Source organism: Vombatus ursinus, unplaced genomic scaffold, assembly GCF_900497805.2.
Source record: "Vombatus ursinus unplaced genomic scaffold, bare-nosed wombat genome assembly UNPS02012811.1, whole genome shotgun sequence".
NCBI lineage: Eukaryota > Metazoa > Chordata > Mammalia > Diprotodontia > Vombatidae > Vombatus > Vombatus ursinus.
In genome coordinates, this window is record NW_020952589.1 from 62,151 (window position 1) to 89,552 (window position 27,402).

A 27,402-nucleotide genomic window follows, 5' to 3' on the forward strand; every position below is an offset into this window, starting at 1 on the left:
GGTATACTTAAAAATCCCAGAGAAATCAGCAAGTAAGAGAATTACTATCTTCAGTACAGTAGCTACATACAGAATAAATCTACAAAAAAATCACGACCATTTATATATAATACTGACAAAAACCAGAAAAAAGTAATAAGAGAATTCCATTCCAAACAAATTTCATAAAATATATGGGAATATATAAAATGACTACCATTAGAGAAAAATAGGGGTGGGTGTGTGTGTGTGTGTGTGTGTGTATGTAAATTTTTTCCATACATATTTCTATTTACTGCTTTTTTTCTCTGCATGCAGATGACTTTCTTCATATATACTTTTTTATTTGTTTATTTATAATAGTCAAAATGACTTAGTTGCTCAAAGTCATTCTTAAAACAATACTGTATATATTATATACAATAATATATATATAGAGTTAAAGGATATAACATATAGGATTTATATTAAAATACAACTGCAAAACATTCTTTATAGAAATAAAAGTATAATAGAGGCTTTATCAGAAGCTCCATGATCACTTGAGTTCTCCTATCTCATTTAATGTAATTACAGAATGTAAAGGGAAGGTTAACAGAGATGATGGTAGGCACAGTGTCTACTTTATGTAAACTGGGCTGGTCTCCATTTAAGGGGTCAGGGAGGCCATCCTAGGGGTTTGGTTGGCCCAGTAGCCTAGGGATTGATTTATTTGTTTGTCTTTCTTGCCCTCTGAAGCATAAAATGCCCAGTCTATGGGGGTTCTGCAGCAGTCTTGGTAGAATTCTAATTGTCCTTCAGGGACAGCTTGCTGATTGCTGTGGTTAACAAAGAGTTGTAGAAGAGTAGCTTTTTTTTTTAATTTGAATTAATCAGGGATGGTATTCTTTTTAATTGCATCACAAAGAAAATTGGTTTTTATTGCATGTTATTGTCCAAGAGTACATTACATTCTAATCCTGAGTCTTAATTACTGAACTGACCTGAGTTAGACCTGGCCCAGAATAGACATCATAAATTGTTAAAAATTGGTGGCACAGTGGCAGAGTATTGGGCCTACAGTCAGGAGGACGTGATTTCAAATTTAGTATCCCACACTTACTAGCTACATGACCCTGGGCAAGTCAGTTAACCTTTATTTGCCTTTTTTTCCTTAGCTGTAAATTGGGAATAACACCTACCTCAAAGGATTGTTGTGAAGATCAAATGATAATATTTTTAAAGCATTTAGTACAGTGCCTGGCACATAGTAGGTGCTACACAAATACTTGGTCTTCTTGTTCCCAAAGAATAAAGAAGAGGGAGAAAAATTTTCAGCAAAACTACCCAACATCTAAAGAGTCTGAAAGGAGCAGAGGGAGGTAGCTTCTTTTATCTCCTCTGTGGGGCCACAATTAGGATAATTCTGTAGCATTTTTTTTTGTCCTTACATTGTTGTAGCTGTTTCATCATATATATGCATGTGTATATGTATATATACATGTATACTTTTTTATTGGTTCTGTTCACTTTGTATCAGTTTACATAAGGCTTCCCACACTTCTCAGGGACTGATGAGCCTGGAGTGAGGAAGACCCAAGTTTAAATCTGACCTTGGATACTTAACCAGTTGTCTGATCCTGGGCAAGTTACTTAACCTCTGTTTGCCTCAATTTCCTCATCTGTAAAATGGTGATAATAACAATACCCATCTCTAAGGGTTGTTGTGAGGATCAAATGAGATAATATTTGTAAAGTGTTTAGCACAGTGCCTAGCACGTAGTAGGCACTATATAAATGCTTATTCCCTTCTCCATATTCATTATGTTGCTTCTTACAGCATAGTAATATTCCATTGCATTCATGTACCACAACTTGTTTAGCCATTCCCCAATCATGGGCATCAACTTTGTTTTCCAATTGCTTAACTATTAAAAGTGAATGCACTGGTGAGGGCTCATGAGCTATAGAAAAATGGACCTGCAGAAGGAAGAAGTCAAACATGGTGGTTCTACCACTGCGGTTATTGAGAATATATAGAAGTACATTTGTTTCTTGTCCTGCTAATTCAGTTCAACTTAATGAACATTTACTAAGCACCTGCTATGAAAGGCAGTGCTGTGTAGTGGGTAGAAAGCTGGCCAGTTAGGGCTAAGTTCAAGTCCTATCTCTGACTCTAGGTTGTATGCGGTGTTCAGGGAGGACTAGCATCTCTGGTACAAGGGCTGCTCATCCACCGTTAGTGTCCACTTAACTCACCCAACTCTCATCTGTGGCTCCAAGAAGCTATAGCATGAGAAGAGGCCGCGGCCTAGTAAACTGTCTTGGTAGCTGGGTTAAATCAGGTTGAGGGTAACCCATCAGTGTGTTTGAGGGATGTCTACCCCTAGCATGTGAAGACTTCCTCTGGAGGAATGGACAGATGAGAACAGTTTGTTCCCATGGCCATGAAAGCAGCTGAAGCAGATGCCGTGGAGCACTTAGGGTTTGGTCAGACATCAAGGACACCAGGGTCATCCACTGTATCCCTAGCCATCACTAGTCATCTTAACTTTTGTCCTGCCACTGGACTGCAACGACTCAGGAAGAGAGAGTGAGGCTTTTTGGAGGCTTTGTGCCAATTGAGATCCAATTCACACATGTCAAGAAATCACTCATGATGTCACTGGTAATCTTTGAAATGAAGGACAAACAACAACCACAATCTTTGACACACACCGTCTGGCTGGTCACAGGCAAGCCACTTATATTTTCGTTGGTTTGGGCTATTCTCAAAGAGTATAACTCGCTGACCAGTTGCTGGTATACATTAGTAGAAGGAATTTCTTTCCTAGGAATTTCCTACACTAATGAAACTAAAGGTCTAGTCAAACACATGCATGCATGCACACAAAAAAACAATTATGTAAGGTACCAATGAAACAGTTCTCATTTTTAAAAAGATTGCTTTCTACTAAGTCTGTGTCTCTTTGTATTTGCGTTTGGGGGGAGGCAGGTAGAACTTGTACACAGGGACCTTGGAATGTCAGTTGTGAGCAACAGAAAGAAGGCCTGAAGAAGGCTTGATCTCAGAGCTATGGAAGTGGGACTAATTCAAGTAATCCAAGGTTGCCCTTGAAGGAAGTTATTGATGTGAAGAGGTAAAAGTGAGGAGGAAGTGAATTCCAGGCATTTGGGGCAGTCTGTGCGAAGGCAAGAGATCCTGGAGCTAGAATGTTGAGTTCAGGGACCTGAATGGGTCACTTTGGCTCAGATAGAGCACACAAAGGGAAGTAATACGAAACAAATCTAGAAAGGTAGATGGCCTTTTGATGACCACCATGGCCAGAGACTCTGTATTTTATCCTAGAGATAATAGGGAGCCACTGATAGGTCTAAAGCATGGGAGTGACATGGTCAATCTTGGAGAACATGGAGCTCTTTGAGTTCAAGATGTAGGATCAGGAGGCACTTGGTCACTTGCACTGTTTCTGTCTGCAGGTGGGTATGAGGAAAAGAGGAGGTGTCTTATGGAAGGGAATCCCACAATGAAACCTCATCCCCATTCCTTTTGCTTTAACCTGATCCCTGTTTTTTTAAATAGTATTTTATTTTTTCTAACTATATATAGACAATTTTTAACATTCTTTTTTTATAAAATTTTGAGCTCCAAATTTTCTCCCTACTGCCTACTCTCACCCCTCCCTAAGATAAACAATTTGATATAGGTTTATATATACATATATATATATATATATACACACACACACACCCAATCACGTAAAAATCTTATTTCTACATTAGTCATATTTTGAGAGAAGAAATAGTTTGCAAAACAATTATAGTTTACAAAAGGAAAAAAAACGCACACAAAAAAGAACGCGAAAATAGTATGCTTCAATCCTCATTCAGACTCCATAATTCTTTCTTTAGATGTGGATAGCATTTTCCATCATGAGTCTTAGAATTGTCTTGGATCACTGTATTGCTGAGAAGAGCTAAGTCAATCATAGCTGATCATCGTACAATGTTTCTGTTACTGTACATACAATGTTCTCCTGCTTCTGCCCACTTCAGCCAGCATCAGTTCATGCAAGTCTTTCCGGGGTTTTTCTGAAATCTGCCTGCTCATCGTTTCCTATAGCACTATAGTATTCCATTACATCCATATACTACAGCTTGTTCAGTCATTCCCCAATTGATGGGCATCCCTTCAATTTCCAATTCTTTGCCACCACAAAAAAGGACTGCTACAAATATTTTTGTATGTATATGTCCTTTTCCCTTTCTTATGATCTCTTTGGGATACAGATCTAGTAGTAGTATTGCTGGATCAAAGGGTATGCAGTTATATGACCGTGGGGCATAGTTTCAAATTGCTCTTCAGAATGATTAGATCAGTTCACAACTCCACCAACAGTGTTATCAGTATCCCAATTTTCCCATATCCTCTCCAACATTTATTATTTTCCTTTTCTGTTATATTAACCAATCTGGTAGGTATAAGGTGGTACCTCAGAATTGCTTTAATTTGCATCTCTCTAATAATGATTTAGAGCATTTTTTTCATATGACTATAGGCAGCTTTGATTTCTTAATCTGAAAACTGCCTGTTCATATCCTTTGACCATTACTCAATTGGGGAATGACTTGCATTTCTATAATTTTTGCTCAATTCTCTATATATTTGAGAAATGAACCTTTTATCAGAAACACTTGCTGTAAAAATTGTTTCCCAGCTTCCTGCTTTTCTTCTAATCTTGCTTGCATTGGTGTTGTTTGTGTAAAACCTTTTTAATTTAATATAATCAAAACTATCCATGTCACATCTTGTAATGCTCCCTATTTCTTGTTTGGTCATAAATGTTTCCCTTCTCCACAGATCCAACAAATAAACTCTTTCTTGTTCTCCTAGTTTGCTTATGGTATTACCTTTTATGTTTAAATCATGTACCCATTTTGCTGGTCCCTGTTTTTTGAAGAGTAAACTGTAACCCGCAAGGAACCTGTGTAAAGCTGGTCAGAGGTCAAGTTACTGGAACATTTAGATTATAGACAACCAGGCTGATGCTTTGTCCAGCTGAGGTGCTGGTTAGGGTGAGATCACTGTTCTTGCTGGTTTTAATTGCTACCTTGCAGGTCAGAGGCACATAAATCAGCATGGGAGACTCCACGTCTGCACGCAACTCCCTAGGCCTGCCTGAGAACTAGGGACTTGAATTCTTTAGGATTCATGGAGCTGTTTAAGCCCCAGGACAGGGGTAAAGTATAAATCTGGGGGTATCATCTGAAAAGGCCTAGTGCTGCCTAGCAGGGGCAACTGTCAGAGGGAGTGGAAATCCCAAGTGGGAAAGGGAAGTGTGAAGCTGACCAAAGAAGGAATATATCATCACTGGAGGGCAGACATCATACAGAATCCTAAGAGCTAGGAAGCCTGTGGACATCAGCCAGCTCAGCCCCCTCTGACTCTCCTGGGAGATGAATACGTGTCTCAGTGACACATGATCATTGTCTGGCCTCTTCTTGAATGCTTCTGGGAATGGAAACTCCACACCTTTCCATTATTTGGTCAATTTAACGTTTGCTTTCTCTCATGGCGGAGACAATCTAACTTCCTCCAGTTTTAAGACAATTTTCTCTTGTTCAGGTTTCTGTGTATACAAAGAAATGACCATGAGCTTCTTCGAGTATCATTAACCAGCAAACAAGTCTTTATTAAGCTCCTACTGTGTGAAAGGAGAGGTAGTATAGCGTAGTGGATAGAGAACTAGCCTCAAAGCCAGGAACAACTGGGTTCAAATTCTGCCTCTTATACACACTGGCTGTGTGACCCTGGTCAAAAAACTCAACCTCTCAGTGCTCTAGGCAAGTGGGGTCAAACTCGAAACGAAGCGGGACAATACTAAACCATACCTACCAGTTCTTGTGGGCCACATGTTGACTTAATTTTTAAATGTCATGTTGTCTATGTTTTAGAGTATTTTTATTTATTTTGTTAAATATTCCTAATTACATTGTAATCTGGTTTGGGCCCATTCAAGAGTGTGATGGGCCCCACGTGTTTGATACCTCTGATCTAGGCAACTCTAAGGTACAGAGAGGGTGCCTATCTGCACCTCTAGAGGGAGTTTCCTCAGTGGTTAGAGTAGTGGGCCTGGAGTCAGGATGACCTGAGTTCAAATCCAACCTGACACATTTACTAGCTGTTCGAATTTAGGCAAGTCACCCAACTAACCTCTATTTGCCTTGTTTTTGTCAGCTGTAAGATGAGCATAATAACAGCACCAACCTCCCAGGGTCATGTGAGGATTAAATGAGATGATATTTGTAAAGAATACTTAGCACAGTGCCTGGCACATGGTAGTTGCTGCTATATAAATGTTTATACCTCTCCCTTCCCCTTACCTCCCCCCATTCCAATTACTATGCAACAGATGCTGTTAGGTCATGATAGATGATAGAAAGACAAAGATGATACAGTCCCTGCCTCTGAGAAAATACTTTCTCTTAGAGGAAATAATGTGTATATGTATTCACGCACACACTCACACACATATATAGGTGTGTGTTTGTGCTCATTGTTCAGTCATTTTCAGTTGTGTCCAACATTTTGTGACTCCCTTTTGGGATTTTCTTGGCAAAGATACTGGAGTAGTTTGCCATTTCCTTTTCCAGATCATTTTATAGAGGAGGAAACTGAGGCACACAGGGTTAAGTGATTTGCCCAGGGTCACAAAGCTAGTAAGTGTCTGAGGCCAGGTTTGAATTCAGGAAGATGAGAATGCCTGACTCCACGCCTAGCACCCTATCCACTTTGACATCCAGTTGCCTTACTGTCTCTCCATATATGTATGTATATATACACATACACGTATACACACACACACACAGAGAATATAATTAATTAACAATTAACCTAAGAGTATGTGGGGAAAGGGCACATACAATGTCACATATAGAACGTGGTGACTGGGCTGAGCTTCAATGGAACTTAGAGACTATAAAAGACAGAGGGGCTAGGCATGAGTATATTTGTGGGGAATGGCTTGGAGACAGGAAATAGGGTATCCTGTGGGAGGAACAGAAAGAAGACTTTTTTGTTGGACTACAGAGTTTGTGAGGAGGAAACATGAGTAACAAAGTTGGAAAAGTAGTCTGGAGCCAGTTTGCGGCCAGGAAGAGGGCTAAGAGAGAGTCATGGGAAAGACAAGAATTGCTCATATGGACATAGCACTTTAAAGTTTGTAAAGTAATTTACATACATTATGTCCTCTGTTATAGATGAAAGGTTAAGGACTCTTGGGTTATGGGTATAAGAGTGTTATAAGACCTCAGGGAATACTTTGTTTTATAATTCTCCAATGCACTTATCATATAATATGATAGACTGTGTTTGTATCTTATCACTGTACTAAACTTTAAGTTCTATAAAAGTAGGGCCGGATGTTATCTAAACTTTGTATCCCTGCTAGTTCTGACCAAGATCTTTGCCCACTTGATAACGATAGAATGAATGAATATTGTATTTAGGATGTGATGGATGACAGAGGGAGAATGTAGAGTGACTCCATGAAAAAACAATAGGAGCTCTGGGTAATTCTTGTCTCCCTTTTCCTCTACTTTTTTTTTTAGGTAATTGGGGTTAAGTGACTTGCCCAGGGTCACACAACTAGTAAGTGTCCAGTGTCCAGTGTCAAGTAAGGTCTGAGGCAGGATTTGAACTCAGGTCCTCCTGACTTCAGGGAGAGTGCTTTATCCACTGCACCACCTAGCTGCCCCCTTTTCCCTCTACTTTGAAAAAGTTTTATTGATTCTCTTTTCCTTTTTAAAAATGTTATTGCTTCTTCCCAATGACTCCCCATGCATCCAGCCAATAACAAATAAGTACAACCAAGCAAAGGTGGCTCAGTGGATAGGGCACTGGGCCTGGAGTCATAAAGACCCGAGTTCAAATCTGGCCTCAGACACTTACTAGCTGTGTGTTCCTGGGCAAGTCACTTAACCTCTGGAGAAGGAAATGGTAAACCACTCCAGTATCTTTGCCAAGAAAACCCCATGGCCAGCATTGGCTATGCTATGGTCTACAGGGTTGCAAAGAGTCAGACACGACTGAACAACAACCAAGCAAAATGAATCAACACACTGACCACAGCTGAAAACACATGCCTCATTCTGCACCTGTTGTTCACTGCCTCCTTCTGGAGAGCACAGAGAAAGACTTCACCTATCAAGATTTACCACTGCATTTTCATCCGTTCCTAAGTCTTTCAATATTGTTTTCCTTTACATTATTTTAAGCCCAAAGTAAATCATTCCGGTTCTGTCGGCTTTGCTCTGCATGCACTGCCCCTTCTTACTCCCCTCCTCTCAAATTTGCTGGCCTCTTTCCAGACAACTTTGTCCAACAACAAAGGCACTACTACAGATGACAACCTAATTTCAGGCTCGGTGGTCAGCAGGTTTCTTTTCTTTTTTTTTCATTTTGGCTAGGCAATGGGGTTAAGTGACTTGCCCAGGGTCACACAGCTAGTAAGTGTTATGTGTCTGAGGCCGGATTTGAACGCAGGTCCTCTTGAATCCAGGGCCAGTGCTCTATCCACTGTGCCACCTAGCAGCCCCTGGTCAGCAGATGTCTACCCCTTATACTCATCCCATCCCAGGGATTCTGCGCCTCTTCCTAGCCAAATGGACAAACCCAGTTCCTCATCCCCTTTACTGCTCCTTTATGCCTATTCACCTCAACTCTGCCTCCCAATGTTCTACTCAGGAGCTGTTGCCCTTCCTTGGAGCTTTCCTGACATCCTGGTTCCATAATTACTGAACTTCCTTTCATTCTCAGACCTTTGTCATTCCCTTAACCAAAGTGCTCTTTTGATGACACCATTTTCTTCATCACCCTTCCAGTACTGGCTATGCTTTGTCTCATATCCCTCAACTCACTGGCCCTGGTTGGAGCGGGGGGGGGGGGGGGAGAGGGATGAGTTTGCTGGATTTCTTCTTGGTCCCCTTTACCACTTCCAGACCTTCGCTTGAAAACCTTCACCAAGCAACCTCTTCTCCTTTCAAGTTCATAATATCCAATACCAATACCCAAACCAGTTTCTGGTGACTGTTAACTATAGACCCTCAGGACATTTTCCTTCCTTTCTCAGCGAATTCTGCGCCTGACTTACAATCTGTCTCCGCTCCTCATCTCCTATTCTCAAACTAGGGGATTTCAACATGCATTTTGATTCTCCTTCTAATTTCCTAACTTTCCAGTTCCTCAATCTTCTCTCTCCCCATGACCTACTTCTCCATTCCTCCACCTCAGCTACACACAGAGATAGTCATACCTTTGATGCTGCCATCCCCCACAAGTGTTCTACTTCTACGTTCACAAACATGGAAATTCCTTATCTGATTATAACAGTGTATTGTTCCACCTTTTCCCATACTTCACAGCCCTTAACCTAGTACATCATTCTCATCTCAGCCTCCATTCCTTCTGCCTTCCAGTTGTCTCCAGATAATCAGCCACGACTGGTTATACTCTCCTCTTTTCCCTATCTCAATTTCTTGATCAATCAACTCAGTTCTATTAATTATCTCTATTTTCTATTCCTTTACTCCTTATTCTAATGCTGATCACGTCTTGCCAGGCCCCAACCCTGGGTTAATCCCATTATCTACTTCCTCAGCTCTCCTATTCACTACCTGCAGAATGGGCTGAAGGAAATCACTGAAACATATTGATTGGGTCTAATACAAATTTTAAATTAGCTAATCTCAAATTGGCCTTCACTGCAGCAAGGCAAATATTGCATTCCTTTGGACTGATTTGATATTCTACTCTCCACACCTTCTGGCCTCTTCCCCAGCTTCCCATAATCCTCCTTGCACCCATACTATCAGCTAAATATCCTGCTTCACAAATCAATGAAAAATCTAAGACCTTTGCTGAAAGCTCTCCCTTTTCTCCCTCTCTTTATCTCATCACTCATTTTCCTCTACCATCTCCCCCTTCACCCTTGTTTCAGATGAAGGGGTGATCCTTCTCCATGCCAAGGCAAACCCTTCAAACACACCCTTGATCCCATCCCCTCCTAAATTCTCTAAAAAATTACCTCCACTATCACCCCCTTTCTCTAATCTTTAATCTCTCCTATTTACCGACTCCTTCCCTGCTGCCTATAAACACCCTCCATGTCTCCCATATCTTTTAAAAAAAAAACAACAAACAAACCCTTGCTTGACCCAGTCATCCCTATTAGCTATGTCTTACATCACTTCTTTCTCAGTCAGCAATAGCTGCTTTCCCTCTTCAATCTCAATTTCAACTTCAGCATTCAACTGAAACCATCACCTACCTCCAAAGTTACCAATGATTTCTCATTGCCTTTCGTCACTTCTGTCCTTCATTGGGTGGCTGCAGTCTTTTTCTACTCTCAGCTACTGGTTTGGAGCAGCCCCCTCTTCCAAGGGAGGACTACAGAACTCTTTTAGCTAGCTCAAAGCCCCTACATTTAGGACCACGAGGGGTTTCTTCCCTTAGAGCCTCAGGCAGGAAATGAGAAAAAAGCTTGTTTTTCCTACTAACCAATTGTTTCTTGGACATCTTGAGTAGTACGTCTTATAGGCATCTCGAATTCAACATGTCCAAAACAGAACTCATCCTCTTAACTCTACCACAGTTGTCTTTTCTCATCCCTTCTCTCTACTGACACAGTCATATTCCCAGGGTGGTCGTCATCACCTCTAGCTCAGATGACTCGATAGCTTGCTAACTGGTCCCACCAATTCAAGTCTCTCCCACTCCTATCTAGACTCCACTGGGCTGCCAATGGGATTTTTCTAACCTGGAAACACATTATTGTCTCATTCAATGAGCTCCAGCCGCTCCCAGTTGCCTCCAGGGTCAAATCTAAAGCCCTTTGTTTGCCATTTAAAGCTCTTTATAACCTGGCTGTTTTCTACCTTTACAGATTTCATGTTTTCTATGATCCAGCTATAGTGGCCTACTTGCAGGTCCTCAAATCATCTCCTGCCTCTGTGCGTTTGCACTTGTGGTGGGTGAAAGATGAAACGGGGAAACAAAGGTTTGAGCATTCGAGCACGTCAACTTATTAAGCAATGCATTCCAATTGCATGACAAATCAGGACAGTCGCTTCTTCAGCTTTGGCACTGGACCCTGAATACAGAGAGAGGTAGACTTTTATGCATTAAAAACAATTAATCAAATAGACCAATTAATTAAAAGAAAACAACCAGAATACAAAATTCAGCAATCTGATTTCTCATTGGAGGAGGGGGAGAGTGAACAGGTACGATTTCCTGAAATCAGAACAAATGTCTGTGAACAATAAAAAGAATATAGAAGCAATAACTGATTGATCAGTACCAGTCCAGTTTTCAGATAAGACACAGGAGTTGCTTGACATTTGTAATTGTGAAGAAACACCTTGTTTCAATCTTTGGATCTCACCAGATTTCAGCATAACCTAGGTCTTTTGTGAAGGGTCACTAAGCAACAGGTAGAAATGATACAGCTTCTCAGCAATGCAGGCCTAGATTCAAATAACACAAGACGGTTTTCTCCCAATTCCCTGAAATGAATAAAGTTTTCTCACAAGACAGAAATTGGACTAGACCAATAAATGAACAGAAAATGAATTCAGCTCCAAAACTGAGTCACAAGACAGAGGTCCATGTGGTTCGCTCACTTCCCAAGGCCATTTGCTGTTTTAATCCCCTTAATTCCCTCATACTGGCTGGCCCCTATGCCCAAAATGCTCAGTCCTGTTACCTCTGTCTTCTAGCCTATCCATCTTCCTTCAAGACAGCTAAAATTCCATTGTCAGCAGGCAGGCTTTGCCAGTCCCTCCACTGCTAGCTAATGCCGTCCTCTTCAGATCACCCTGATCTACTCTCTCCATATTTTCCATGTATCTAATTATTTATGTCTTGTCTCCCCCATTAGAATGTTTGCACTGTGAGAAGGAGGACCATTTATTTATTTATTTGGCCTTTCTTTGTAACTTCAGGGCTTACCACGTTGCCTGGTACATAGTAAGTACTTAATACATGCTTGTTGACTAACTGCACAATAAGGTGATGCTGTAGAGTAAGAACCAGATTTAAATGTAAATTGGGAAATATTTAACAAAATAAAAATACCACCTAATGTTCATTTGTGATTTTCTAAGTCAATATGCAGCCAGTAGGGATCTGTTTCTGTTTGAGTTTGACACTACTGCTGCAGAGAGAAGAGCATCAGATTTGGAGTCAGAAGACCTGGTTTCGAATCCGGCCTGTCCCATTTCCCTACTCTGTGCCCATGAGTTAGTTACTTTCCATTTCTGGGCTTTATTTAGTTTTCTCAACTGTATAATGAGGTGATTGGATTAGACAACCTCTGTAATCTTTTTGGGCTCTAAAACTGTGTTCCTCTGGTCTCTTTCTGCTCTAAGTCCTATGATCTATCTTCCCTAAGCCAGGTAACAGAGTCACTCTCCACCTATTGGTGGAGATTGATGTTATTGTTATTATTCAGTCGTGTCCTTCATGACCCCATTTGGAGTTTTCTTGGCAAAGATACTGGAATGTTTTGCCATCTCCTTCTCGAGTTCATTTCAGAGATAAGGAAACTGAGGCAAACGGGGTAAGTGACTTGCCCACGGTCACACAGCTAGTAAGTGTCTGAGGCCAGATTTGAACTCATGAAGATGAGTCTTCAATAGCAACACAGAAACCCAAGGTCTAGAGGTAGCTAGGTGGCGAAGTGGATAGAGCACCAACCTTGGAGTCAAAAAGGACCTGAGTTCAAATCTGGTCTCAGACCAGCCACTTGACACTTACTAGCTGTGTGGCCCTGGGCTTAACCCCAATTGCCTTGGGGGGAAAGAAAAGAAATCCAAGGTCTAAAATGTCTGTTCTTAGATTAGCCCTGAAGTCTGCAAGTATGTACCATCTAACCAAGATCTGCAAATTATTGAATTGTGCCTATAGCTATGATGACCTAATGTTTTGTTTAAGCTGGTACCCAGTCTCTATTAAAGGCCACGAGCATATGAAATATACATGAACCCTTAGCAAAGTGATGATCACATGGCTAGATAGCTGCTAGTGGCCTGATTTAGCTGAAACATACACAACATCAGGAAGTAGGCCCTATAGCTGTTGGAAGTAGGTGAGTCGAATAGGTGGAAACAATATGGCAGCAGAGAACCCTAAATCCTGTAGGTGAGTTTGTTTTTTAAAGGCAGATATATTTACTTAAAGTGAATTCATGACAATTCAGGAACTTGTTCCTTTGACATTTAAAACCCTTCATGACCTGGCTCCAGATGGCCTTCCCAAGTTGATTATGCCATATCTCCCTCACGAACTTTATAGTCTAAGCCAAACTGGCCTATCTTCTATTCCCAGGACACAGCATTCCAGCTCCTGCTTTAGTGCATTTGCCCAGGCTGATCCCCAGACCCCCATGCTTGTGGAAGGCTTGCTCCCTTCAGGGCTCCGCTCAAGTAGAGCCTCCTTCAAGAGGCTTTTCCTGACTCCCTCTCCAAAATTATTCTGTGTGTGTGTGTGTGTGTGTGTTATTTATTTCATGTTGTACCTCCCCAGTAGGCTGTAAACTCCATTTTTGTTTTTGTATCCCAGCACCTAACAGTACCTCGCGTAGATACTCAATAATTAATGTTTGTTGAATTGAATTCTAAGTTTTAAATTGTCATGTGAAATTTCAGCGAGAGACAGCTGCATACAAACTTTGCATAAGGCAAGGAGGATGGGTGGTGTATACCCAGTCTTTGATATTTATTTATTTTTAGGCAATTGGGGTTAAGTGACTTGCCCAGGGTCACACAGCTAGTAAGTGTCAAGTGTTTGGTCTGAGGCTGGATTTGAACTCAGGTCCTCCTGACTCCAGGGCCAGTGCTCTATCCACTGCGCCACCTAGCTGTCCCCTACCCAGTCTTTAAAGAGACTAATCAGTGAAGGGTTTGGGGAGTAGCTAGCCATGGGGACACGGAGTTGGAAGAGACCACAGCGACCATTTAATTTCATCTAATTCTCTACTTTTACAGATGATAAAATTCAAGTCCTGGAAACTGAAATGATTTGCCCATAGTCACAAAGCCAGAGTCAGAAACAGAATTTGAACCCAGGTCCTCTGACTCCAGAGTCAGAGTTCTTTCTACTGGATCATGGCTGTTTCTTACATTTTTTTTATTGGTGACTTTGATAAAGGAATAGATGGCATGTTTAGGAAATTTACAGAGGGCACAAAGCTAGGAGGAATAGTTAACAATGAATGACTGATTGAGGATTCAAAAAGTTCTTAAAATGTAATAGAGACAAATTTAAATTCATTTGGGTTCAAAAATCAATTTCACAAACACAAGATAGGGAAAGACATGACTAGACAGAGTCTGTATGAGAAAGATCTGAGGGCTTTGGTGACTGCAAGCTCAACGTCAATGACCAGTGGGCTAGTACCCTGAATTACTGGAGGCAGATGGAGATGAGATCCTGGCCAAACTGTGTCTGCAATACTGACACCACGTTGGATGTACAATAAGCCAACGAGTGTCCAGATTCCTAGGAGAGTAAAGTGCTTTTAACGTGTGATGAATAAAATAATAAATTTATTATAACAATAAAAATTTAAAAATGATAAAAGAATGGCATTTGTCTGTCTCTCTTAGACCAAAGATCCCTCATGGCGGTGGGCTCACTGTTTATATGCCCTTTGAAGAATTGGTGTTCCTGAGGGATGCCTAATCAGCTCTGATTGGTTAACACAATGGGAGGTGGGGGCTATATTAAATGATGGTCTTGGGGTATGTGACTTTAGGTCACTCAAATCTTGGTCAAAAAGACATCAATTTCCATATCACCTGTCTTGATCATAGGGAGACTCAATCTTTCCCCAGACCTGTCTGTGCAAACACAATGGGCAAGAATACACCTATTAGCCCAAACTTATAATTTCTTTTACTGTCTGATTGGATTTTGGCCTGGGTAATTCTTTGTGAGGGATTTCCCACACTGGTTGATTTCTGGATCAGGAAGCAGAAAAGAGGAAAAAACCTTGGCCCTAATACAATAATTAGTTATTAAATATAAGAAGTATTAATTTCTCACAAAGGTCATACCATATGTTGTAATGATGATCAGCTTTGAAAAAGTTGGCTGCTTTGATCCAGGACAATTCCAGAGGACTTGTGATAAAAAAAAAAATATTATCTACCTCCAGAAAGAGAACTGATGACCTCTGAGGCAAATTGAAGTATAATTTTCTTGCTTTCTTTTTTTTTTCTTCTTCTTTTGTGATGTCTGACATGGAAAAGTTTGCATGATTTCACACATATAATTGATATCATAGTGATTGCCCTTTCACTGGTAGTAGAGAAGGTAGGAGGGAGACAATTTGAAACTCAAAATTTAAAAAAAAAAAGAATGTTTAAAATAATAAATTTTTTTAAAAAATGATCATGCCATATGAGGATAGATTGAAGGAATTAGGGGTTTTTTAGGATATAAAAGACTGAGGGAGGGGTGGGGCATGATAGCTATCTTAGAGTATTGGAAGGGGCTATCTCAGGGAATAAGGATTTGACTTTTCTTTTCCCTAAAAGGCAGAACTAGCAGCAGTGGGTAGAAACTGCAAAGAAATAAGTTAAGGCAGCTATAAAGAAAAATTTCCTCACCACTATGGCTACCCAAAAAGGAACAAAGGAGACAACAGTTTGAGTGGGGATGGAGTGTGTTCGGCCTCATTAGAAATATTCAAGCACAGGCTTGCGATCTACTTGTTAGGCCTGATATAGAAGGACCCTTGATCAGGTAGAGGTTGGACTAAATGGCATGTGTGACCTCATCCAACCCGAGATAAGGAGAGACATTAGTGAGGTTTTAGAGAAGGGAGGGAAATGGTTTGTCCACTTCTCCCGAGAATGAATGGGGGAGAAGTAACCCAGGCTTCTCTCTAGATGAGTGGGTCCAGGCCTGACTAAAGTGATTAGGCTTTCTGGGAAAGTTGAATGAGAAGCCTCTCTTGTGCCTAGGTGGAAAAACCAAAACCAAACCCAAAAAACCTTTAGTCTTCGTGATTCCCTTTTTAGGCTCTCAGAATCCCAGTCCTGGAGGAGGAGGAATAGAGAAAATGACCAAAAATACTTCCTAACTCTTTGAACTTTAGAGTTAGTGGAGTTTCTAAGACTGATTCTTCCTAACTGAATGTTCCTTTCTACAGATCAAGATCATATCCTACTGGCAGGCAAAAGAAACAGGAACCTTGAAAACTCAAGTATAAAGGCTCACCTTGTTCAGGTTGTTTAGTCTTTTCAGTCACTTCCTGACTCTCCATGACTCCATTTGGGATTTTCTTGGCATAGACGCTCCGATGGTTGGCCATTCCCTTCTCCAGCTCATTTTACAGATGAGAAACTGAGGCAAAAGGGTGAAGTGACTCACCCAGGGGTGTAGGAGGCAGGAATTGAACTCCTCCAGGTGAGTCTTCTTGACTCTGTGTACTTCACCATGTTTATCACAGCTCTTAGACTTGTCAGTAGCATAGGAAAGGGTATGAGGCGGGGATAGCACAGCCGACTATACTGAATAATAGCAATCTCCAAGTATTTGAAGGGCCGTCACATGGAAGAGAGACTGATGGGATTTGGTCTGCTTGGCTCCAGAGAGCACAACTAGGGGCAATGAGCATTTGTGCATATTTTATATATATTATCCATCCGTCTATCATTTAGATAATATGTATATATATATATATATATATATCACATATCTATTTATCATTTAGAATTGATGCAAGCACAAAACCTAGTGGCCATTAGAGCTGTCACAAAGTGGAATGGGGAAGGGCGGGAGGCTCTGTAGAGAATAAAATCCACCAACCATCCCCTCAACCCCCAACCCGAGGCTAGATTGGAACTCAGGGCCCTTTTAGGTCCCTGCCGCCTCTACCTCTCTGGTCCTACGGCCCAGGCCCGAAATCCCTCTACCTCCTTTTCCTTCCCCACATCGACGATCACGCCCACCCCCGTTTCCATCGCTCAGGGAGCACTTTAGGGGCTGCTGAGCCCTTTAAAAAGAGTCTCTCCTTCGGTCCCCACGACTACTCTGGGAGGTTATTGTGCCCATTTAATGGGTGAGAAAACTGAGGCAGGTAGAGGCTGGAGTCGCCCAGAGGGGAAGGACTCGCATCCACTGCGCCCGTCCGGCCCCGCCCACGCCGGCTGCCCCGCCGCTCCCGGCAGCCGTTGGCCCCGGTTGCCCCGGCGACGGGGCGGATGTGACGGCACGACGTCGGCGTGAGGACGCCCGGGCACTTCCGGCCGGCGGCGGGCGGCGGCGGCGTTGGGGTCTGTAAGTGTGTGGGGCGGTGCGGAGGCAGCGGTCCTCTCCGCTCGCCCTCCCTCCCGCCCTCCCTCCTTCCCTGCCCTGCGGGCTCCTCCCGCCCGGGCCCCAGGCCCGGCCCGGCCCAGCCCGGCGGCTGGACCTCAGGCGGGCCACGCGGGAGCGACCCGCCCGTACTGACCCAAACCAGCCTCCCTCCCGCCCGCGGGCCTCGGGAGGGGGGGGGCCCGCAGCACCCGAGACTTGGGCTCCGAGCGGGGTCCTTCTGCGAGACCTGGGCGGGCGGCTGCCCCTCTCAGACCGTCAGTGCCCTCTTCTCCCAAGTGAGGGAGGGGCTTGGGCCGCGAAGTTTCTCTCTGTGTCGTACCTTCCAGCCTGAGCAGCCCGTGCCCCCCGTGGGCTGAGCAGCGTTGCTTGTGGGGGGCCTGGAGTCTGGAACGAGAACCAGAGATCCTCAAGGGCCTTGGGGTCTCTAACCCTGTGCCACGCGCTCCCCTCCCCCTTTCATAATGGCTCCTTCATCGAGGAGGTGATAGGTTCGTGCACCTAGGCTGGTCACGTTCCCAGGAGGGGAGAAGTTGCTTGTGATATTACTAACACCTGTGGATGGGTGGGGGAGGGGCTGGGACTGCTCCCTCTGATACCCCTCCTCCCCAGACAGATTTCCTACCGCCTTCCTCCCTGACCTTGTACTGATGAAACATCTCCAAAGTTTTGCTCTGTTCTAAGATTCTTGTTCGGCTCCTTGGTGTTTTGGGTGTATTATTCCATATTATCCCCTCAGTAGTGAAATAGTTTACTCATAAATTATGGAAGACATGGTTCCAGCTTTCTTAGGAAACTTGTTCTAGTATTAAAGTTATGACTAAACTGGACACTATTTGATCGTGTTGGTGATTGATATTAATCAGACCAGAGTTTTGCCAGTTAATTTTCCATTTAGCTTTGCTTTATTCCACAGCAATATACTGCACCACTAACTGGCTAGCAGTCTCATATGCACGGTAAGAAGGAAATCAGACACAAGAGTGTAGATATCTCTATAGCCTGTTTTCGCTATTATGAAATTTAAAGCAAACTTAAAAGATACCTGTTTTATGAAGTATGGCTTTAAGCATTGTTAAAGTTAGTTCCTTAATAGAGGATTTTCTCAGTTTGAAGCAAGAATGAGGTTTCCTTTAGGTGGGGGCAGAGTTGTAATTATGGCCCTTAGAATTTTGGGAGGACTGTGGGACTTAGAGTAGGGAGGACTCTCCAAAATCAGGGGGTTGAACTAAGCCATTTCTAAAGTCCATTCCATTTCTAAAGCATCTGAGTCTATCAGAGGCAGTTATCAGCTCATTGTAAGGAGGGATTTCCTAATAATCAGCTGTCCAACAGTGGATTATGAGATAGTTTTTACAGTTTGTGAATCCGTGAAACTTGAAGTAATGAGATTCACTATGTCATCTTTATCTTATTAGCTAGAGAAACATTCCTAGATGAGTGGAAAATACGTGACTTTTCCAAAGAAGACCACTATGTACTATATATTACATATACAGGAGCAAATCTCTATTTGGTCCCTCTGTAGTCCTTTGTAATTCAAGATGGTGCAGCTAATTATATTGCTGCTTATTCAGTTCAATAAACCTGAACCGCCTAGTATGTTCGAGACAATGAAACTGCCCCTTCCCTCACCAAGCTTATGTTCTACCTTCCAGTGTGTACACAAGTAAGTGTAGTGGAAAATTGAGGGGGCAAGGGAATCCTGGGAGCTGAGGCATCATGGAAGGCTTCATGAGGAAGTGGCACAGAGTCTTGGAGACAGTCAGATTCTGAGGCAGGAATGCACAGAAGAGAGGAAGGGTCACGTGAAGGAAGCAGCACTGGTTTGGCTAGAGTGTAGAGTTCCTCAAAGGGACAAAATAAAGCTGAGAAGGCAGGTGGGAGCAAGACTCTGGAGGGCATAAATGCCTGACTGGCAGTTTGTGCTTTTTTTCCCTTTGGGCAGTGGGAGCCCCTGAAGGTTTTTGAGCATGAAAGTCATATGGTCAGACATTTGTCCTAGTTGTGATGAAACAAATTTGTCTCTTGTATGTTCTTTCTGTGTGGACTGCACAAGTACTATGGGTCTCCACCCTCAGGTCCTGTCCTCTCCCCAGTTTGCAGGTTCTGTTAGTGTTTATAACATAGCATCATTTCTGAAATTACTTAAGCTAAAAAGTAGGGTTAGGACTCTGAGTACTTTGTAGTCTTTGAAGTTGTGTTTTAGATTGGAAAGGAATGTGACTGCTTTAAAATAAACAACAAAGTATTCCATGTGCTTTGTTTTGTTTCATCAGTGGATACAGTACTGCATGATTGAGGGTATGATTTCTTGCCATGTTTAATTTATACTCAGATCCTCTCTTGTCAGTTTTGAGTTTGTGTGTAGAACTTATCAGTGTTAGGACTAAGACCTTACTCTGTCCCTTGCAAGGTTTATGATGAATTAATGGCCTCTGTCCCTCCACTTGTGTGTACAAGAGGTGAATACAGCTACCTTGTAGAGTGAAGTCTTAATAATACTTTACCAAGTAACATGGGCCTAGTTTTTCTATTTCCCACCTCCAGGTTTGCTCATGTTTCTTCCCTACCTTGGAATTTGAGCCTCCTCCCAAATCTACTTGGTCTTCAAGCTGAAATCCACCTACTCTCTGTCTTCAGCCTGTTATGACTCCTGGAGTTTACAGGGCTCTTTCTTCTTGATTCCTGTAGCATTTACAGTTAATGCCATTTGTATGATACAGGTCCTACATTGAGTGCCCGGTGTGGTAGTGATTTGTGTTTGTCCTTATCTTCCCAGTAAGAGTTTAGGTTGGAGTGTCACCAGCAGTGGCTAGAACAGTACCTGGCAATAGGAGCCAAGTGGCCAGAGTTAGAAGAAGGCAAGTCTGTCACTGTGGAATAGAGCAGAGAGGAGCTGAAATAAGGAGGGTAGTTGCATGTTCTTTGTCCTCCCTGAGTTTACCTCAGGGTGCTCTTCCGGAACAGCCTGTTGTGATACATTGCATCCTGTGGAGCCTGAGTGTTTTAACTAGGGTAGTGGGGGAAGGGGGGATGGGGGACACAGGGGATGGGCACAGGGGCAATGGCAGCACATTGCCAGATTGACACCGGAGGAGTGGAGTCAGTCAAGGTGGCCCTTGATAAATGCTAGATTGCTGACTGACTGACCACAGAGACTGGTGGAGGGATTAAGTGACTAGAGTCATTTAGTCTCTATGGACCTCCATTATCCTTTGTAAAATGAGGGAATTGGACTAATTGTGATTCATCATATCTCCCCAAGTTATGGGGGCACGAAGCAAAAACAGTCCCTGCTCTCCAAGACCTCACAATCTATGTATCTTTAGTGCTTACCATGGTGACTGGTATATGGTAGGTGCTTAATAAATGCTTGTTAAATTGACTGAAGCATTAGAAACAGGGATTTGTAGAAAAGGAAATGCTTTAGCAGAGATCTTAATGTGGACATTTGAAAGGATGATAAAAAAAAATTCCACTAAAATCTGCCTAGGTTGGTCAGGTTTTGAGGTGGCTTGTTTTTAATTTTTTTTTAAGAAAATGTTTATTTTTATTTATTTCATTAAATACTTCTCAATTACATTTTTAAATGTTTTTAACAGTCATTTTTTAAAAAAATTTTGAGTTCCAAATTCTCTCCCTCCTACCCCTCAAGCCAAGTGACATTAATTGTAGATGTAAAGTCGTGTAAAACATATTTCAATATTAGCCATGTTGCAAAGGAAACACAAAAAGGCAAGAAAAAGACAGTGAAAAAAGTACACCTCAATCTACACTCAGAGCTCTTCAGTTCTTTCTTTGGGGGTAAATGAGTTGACTTTTTGTTTTTTTTTTTCTTCTTGGTGAGGCAATCAGGGTTAAGTGACTTGCCGAGGGTCACGCAGCTAGTAAGTGTCAAGTGTCTGAGGCTGGATTTGAACTCAGGGCCTCCTGACTCCAAGGCTGGAGCTCTATCCACTATGCCACCTAGCTGCTCCAAGTTGACTTTTTCTTAAGAGAAATTAGAGAATTAGGGACAGGGAAAAGAAGCCAAATAACAGGGTAGAGTGAGGTATTTGCCTTCATATTTGGAGGAAAAGCTTTTTGCTTTCCACAAAATAAGAAGATTTCAATGTTAGAGTTATTTACTCCACATAAAAACAATTTTCATTGTGCAAATGAAAAAAAACATTTAACACTTTAAAAGGTTACAAAAAAAGATTTTCTATTGAAAAATGAAAACCTTGCATTTTTCTTCCATTTTTGAATTTCCTGAGTGTTCTTCCTCTTTTTATTTCACTATACTAGAATTCATTAAGTACTTGCTGCTTCTCCTTTTATATTGTGCCATGATTTTGGCTATGGAAATGTCAAAATAAACTTGTCAAGAGAGTGGGGGTGGGAGGTGGGCAGGAGTATGATAGACCACAAATAATAACAGGAAATCTTAGCTTTTGTTCCTTGAAAACAAAACAGCTTAGTAGGGAATGAGATATGTCTGGCGTGTATTCCTTCTACTTTCTATCAAAGTATCTCAGACCATCACTATAAACTCCTTGTGTAGCATTTTTGGGCCTAAGACCCACTGTACGTTCTGGAGGCTGTATCCTCAGGAGCATTGGCCTGAGAGAGTTTGGACTCCAGTGGAGGCTGCTCACTTCAGCCCTCCCACAAAGGCTCTGTTTCCTCACCTTAAAGTGAGAGGCTTGATTAGATTATTTTTAAGGTCCCTTTCAGCACAAAGAGTTGCGTGCTGCCATTTCTTGCACTTCAGTTTCTCTCCTTTTAAGAACTCTTGGCACTTGCTTGGTCAGAGAAGCTGCTGAAGAGCACTGTTCTCATGCTTGGGGTTCTCTCTGTCCTATCTGATGAAATCCCTTATGCTCCGAAGCAAAGATTGAGCAGCCCTCTAGCATTTTGTTAACATTAGAATTTTCAGGAAGTTGTATTTATGTATTTTATTTTCCTATCATAGTCATTTCCTGACATGCGTTTGTAGTAAAAGTAGTTAAACAAAATCAGCTGACGAAGTAATTACCTTTGGCAGCATCTTCTACTTCTAGTTTCCTACCTCAAATGAAAGGAAGAAGATGCTTTCCTCATCTCTTCTCCAAGGCCAAGATTGGGCATTATAATTACTTAGTATAGGTGACTGGAACAAGCCAACATATTACTGGCCTTGGCTAGAGCCCTTTTCACTTGCTTTATGGTAGTTGTGTCACTGGAGGTTTTTAGAGTTGTTAGACTCATTTTCTTACTATTTTTCTATATTTTCTTTATACAGACTCCTCCAAAATAATGATTTAAACAGTGAGATTATCTTTCACCCCATTTCTGTTCTTGTTGGGAAGTGCCAAACCAGCCTTTGAGTTCCTGACATTTCTCTTGTAATTATCCATATAACAAACATTTGTTTAGTATCAAATGTATTGTTCTTGTGTTTAATTTCTTATGTAAATACATATAGAGATTGCATTAAACGGCAGTTTAAAAACTTCCCATAAAAGAACCAAAATATTTCTGGACTTTGTGGAAATTTCCTAGTTACATTGTAATCTGGTTTGAACTTCACTTTCAAGTGTAGTGGGCTGCATGCAGCCCTATGGCCATGTGTTTGACACCTCTGATCTAGTCCACCCCCTTCGTTTTACAAATGAGGAAACTGAGGCCTAAAAAGATAAAATTACTTGCCTGTGGTTACATATCAAGCTAGTAACAGAGCAAGTGAGAACCAAGGTCTCCTTCTGATTTTTAAGTTCAAGGTTTTTCGACTATTTGTATGTGCCGCTTGAGAAAAAGACAAAACCAGATATTTTAATGATGACTTCTGATGTTCAGTTAGCTCCCTTAAAGGTATGGAGGGGCCTGTTTATTAAAAGTTAGCATTTGTCCAGTGTCCAGCCTTCTGGAACATGCTTGACCCATTACTTTGTCCCTTCTTTGTTACAGCGATCCCATATCAAAAACATGGCTTCAGATTGGTTGGGCAGCATTGTATCCATCAACTGTGGGGACAGCCTGGGAGTCTATCAGGGAAGAGTATCGGCGGTGGACCAGGTCAGCCAGACCATATCCTTGACCCGGCCTTTCCACAATGGAGTGAAGTGTTTAGTGCCAGAAGTCACCTTTAGGTGAGTATCTTTACAAGTCTACTTTTCTGCCTCCCTTTCTTGGTCATACCTACTATGTACCAGGCACTGTGCTAAGTTTTGGAGATACCAAGACAGGAAGATACAGTGTAAATAGAAGAAAATCTCAGAGTGAAAGCACTAGGGTAAAGGGGTTGGGCTGGTGGGAAAAGCTGCCTGCAGAAGGTGAGATTTGAGCTGAGTCTTGAAAGAAGCCGAGAGGCAGAGGTGAAAAGGGAGAGCGCTCCAAGTCTGGAGGACAGCCCGTGAAAAGGCCTGCAGTTGGGAGACAAGTGTCAAGTGTGAGCAACAGCCAAGAGGCCAGTGTGGCTGAATCATAGAGGACATGGAGGGGAGTAAATCGAAAGAAGATTGGAAAGGTAGAAAGGGCCAGATTGTGAAGACCAGACGGAATTTTGTGTTTGACCGGAAGTAATAAGAAGCTTCAGGTGTTTGTTGAGGAGGAGGAGGGGTGGCATAATTGGCCCAGCACTTCAGGAAAATCACTTTGGTAGGTAAGTGGAGATTGGATTGGAATGGGGAAAGACATGAGTGGGAGACACCAAGGAGAAGGCCAGTATAGTAGACCAGGTGTGAGGTGGTAAGGGCTGCACTATGATGGTGGTGGTGTGAGTAGAGAAGGGGGCATATGTGCGGGATGTTATAAAGGTTGACAGGCCAAGATTCAACATGTGGGGTGAGGATGAGTGAGGAGTTAAAGATGATGCTGAGGTTGTAAGCCTGTGTTACTGGAAGGATTGTGCTGCCCTACAAAGAAAGGAAAGTTGGGAGGAGTGGAGGGCTTTGAAGGGAAAGATTTGGGATATGTTGAGTCTGAGATGCCTGTGGACCATCCAATTCAAGATGACCGAAAGGCCGTTGGTGATTCAAGATTGAAGGTCATGAGAGAGGTCAGAGAACCTGGGAAGCCTTTGCAGGCCCTAGGAGCTGATGAGGTTACCAAGTGAGATATGTGGGGATTTTCAAAATTGTCCAGTCTGCAGGAAGAAAACACTGAGGCAGAGCTCTGAGCCAGTGGCACTTTATGAAAAAGTCCATGGCGCCCTCCAGTGAAATAGACCTCAGATCCTCCTTACGATCTGAGATGCCCACTTCTTCCAAGGTCTTAGTTATATAGTGCTTGATACCTGGACAATATAGGTGGAGCAGGCCAAAAATACAGAGTCTGATGGATAGGCCTTGCCCGAGATCCTCCAGGAAGGTCTACACAAAATACAAAATCCCATTGGTTGACATATGGCTAGTGAACAGACCTTAACAGACTTACCTTGACCTTTCCAGAGGTCCTACCAGAGTTGATGAGCATACTCATAGGTTGGTAGAAAGACAGGCCGCAGACTGGCAGCCAGGGTCACTCATTGACCATGTGCTCTTGGTCATCTCACCATGTGGGGCAGTAGAGAGATGGTGTGGGATAGAGGGGCAACAAAAATAGCAGTGGGGGAGCATCTTTCCATGTAATTGAGTCACCTCCGCTGAGCACACTGAACTTGATCACCGTAACAAGGAAAAACAAGGGTGGAGGGTCTGTAGTTAGCTTCTGTGATTAAAAGCAAGTGAACTTACAATCTTCAGTTCACAGCTCTGAGGCCTACTATCAGAATTTATAATCACTACTCCTATGGAATCATATCAAACTTGATTAATACTGAATGAATAAATAAATAATTGGAATAAAATAGGGGTTCAATTAATCATTTATCACAGATAGATGCTAAGAGAATGATAGAGACCAGAGATGAGGGGACTGAAGGTGGCTTAAAGGTATCCTGATCGTCATTGGCAAGCCCCCGTCCCCTGCCTCCCAGTTCATCTTTTTTCTGATTAACTGTACTTTTATGCGAAGTGATCAGGATACAGTGCTAAGTGGTAACAATGGTTTTTGACCTCAGGGACGGAGCTTAGAGTCCAGGACAGGCCTGAAACGTGTATAAACGTGTACACACAAAGACCTCTGTTCCAAGGATAGGGGCTGGTGTGTATAAAGGCACTTGTACTGGAGAAGATGATGACATTGGAAAACCAGTTTGACTAAAGTATCTAAGGTGTGAAGAATTCTAGTGTGAAGTGGGTCTGGAAAGATAGGTGAGAGTCAGATCGTAGAGGGCTTTTAATGCTAGACTAAGGAATTAGTATTTTATTTGTTTGGCACTAGGGGGCCACTCAGGATATTTGAGTAGGGCAGTGACATGGGCAAACCTGTGCATAGCTACTTTGGTAGCTATGAGAAGGGTGAGAGGAAGGGCTGGAAGCAAAAATATCAGATAGGAAGTTATAATAGTCTAGGTGAGCAGTTACAAGGGCCTGAATTCCAGTAGTTTCAGTGGGAAAGGGAAAGAATATTTTGCAGGTAGATCACTTGGACTTGGTGATGGGAGAGAAAGGGGAGAAAGAAGAATCAAAGATGACTCCAAGGTCTTGAGCATGGATAACTTGGAGAACACAGAAGTGAGGAGGTGCATGTTCTTCTAAATTGGTCAGGAATTCCCATTCAGTTGATTGGCATCTGTTTTCCAGTAGATCTCTACACTAGATATTGCCACCCCATGCACCTCTTTGCCCTTTGCTGGAGCATAGCTGGCACACGAACTGTGACTGTGGCCGTTAGCACTCCTGGGCCTCTGCTCTTTCCTCTGATGAGCGATCTCGAGGTGGTTTGTTGTTGTTGTTTTTTCCTTCAATTTGGATTTATTGGAACTAATATTCAGGCAAAAGGATAGAACTGTATATTCCATAAATACTTCAAATCCATGTATTTATCTTAACAAGGAAAGGAATTTGAACCAGAATACAGGAGAAAACATTTCAGAGCTCTGACATTCAGTCATGTTACCGAGATCCTTTTTTCAAATAAGGCAGTGTCCCTGTGCACTAGTTTTTGATTTTTTTTAAAAAATAATTTGTATACATTTTTTATGGTAGACACCCCCACCCCCCAGAACTCACATTATACATTTTTTATATTCATTTCAGTCTGTGGATATATTATAACTTTAAAAAATACATTATGTTTTTTGCCCTTTGTAATTTGTATTAAGGTATGAGCTATTAATACACTAATAAATTTTATTTTTATGTAGTCATCCTTAAAACAGAATGATTGTACTAACTTTTGGAAAGTCAGAATTGTTTCCATCTCCAGTAGCATAACCAGCCTCACCCTCCATCAGCCAGCCTCTCCTGGGGTTTCAGTGTGTGTCTGTTCTCTGTATATATCCCTGGACATTAAATCTAGCCTTTGTGAGGATAGAGGTGTGCTAGAACACATGGTAAGTCTGCTAGTGATACCATTACAGAGCTATATCACAACAGCTACACTCCTTCTGCTCCCAGAGTTTGTGTGAACGGCAGTATTAGAAAGTGGAACTCTGAAGGAAGAGTGGGTGCAATCTGTAGGCCCCAAATTTGAAAATGATTTCTTTCTTTGGTCATAATGCCTGCCTTTCCTATTTGTCCAGTGCTATCCCTCTCCTGAGACTTTTCCAGTGTTCTGAATGGTCAGACTTCTGGTACGCCTTCTTCCCATCTGCTCTGAGCTGCTGTCTGCTCATCCCGCCTCTGTGCTGCCAGTTTGTCACCTCTGGCTCAGAACACAATCCCTTTGCTATTCTTCTAGTGGTGATTGCCATGTGGAGGAATTGAAAAGCCAAAGGGCCTCTGAACTAGCTCATGAGGTCTTTGGTGATCAGTAGGGGGCACACCTTGTCCTCCTGTATGCACTCCACTAGGCCTAGCACAAGGCTGTGCACATAGCAGGTGTTCACTAAGTATTTGTTAAATGAATTTGAGAATTTTAAATGTGGCCTATGACATTTTACTTGGGTTTATCTTTTCTGCTCTGCTTTTAAAATAGCTGTAAATCAACAAATGAGCTTTCTCCTTCCAAAAGGGTATGGTATTTCAGCTGAATATTATATTTCAGGATGAGTC

General features: G+C 42.2%; 1 protein-coding gene across 9 annotated transcripts in view; it reads left to right on the forward strand.

The window, feature by feature from the left end:
- The first annotated feature begins 17,271 nt into the window (after nt 1-17,271).
- Nucleotides 17,272-27,402, forward strand: part of EDC3 (enhancer of mRNA decapping 3) — a 68,150-nt gene continuing 58,019 nt past the window's right edge. For 3 of the 9 annotated variants that reach the window (XM_027858245.1, XM_027858253.1, XM_027858252.1), the window contains exons 1-2: nt 17,272-17,305; nt 23,273-23,454. In XM_027858245.1, coding sequence (XP_027714046.1) covers nt 23,291-23,454 — 164 coding nt within the window. In that variant the 5' untranslated portion in view covers nt 17,272-17,305; nt 23,273-23,290. The other 6 variants (XM_027858247.1, XM_027858248.1, XM_027858250.1 and 3 more) reach the window with 6 other exon arrangements.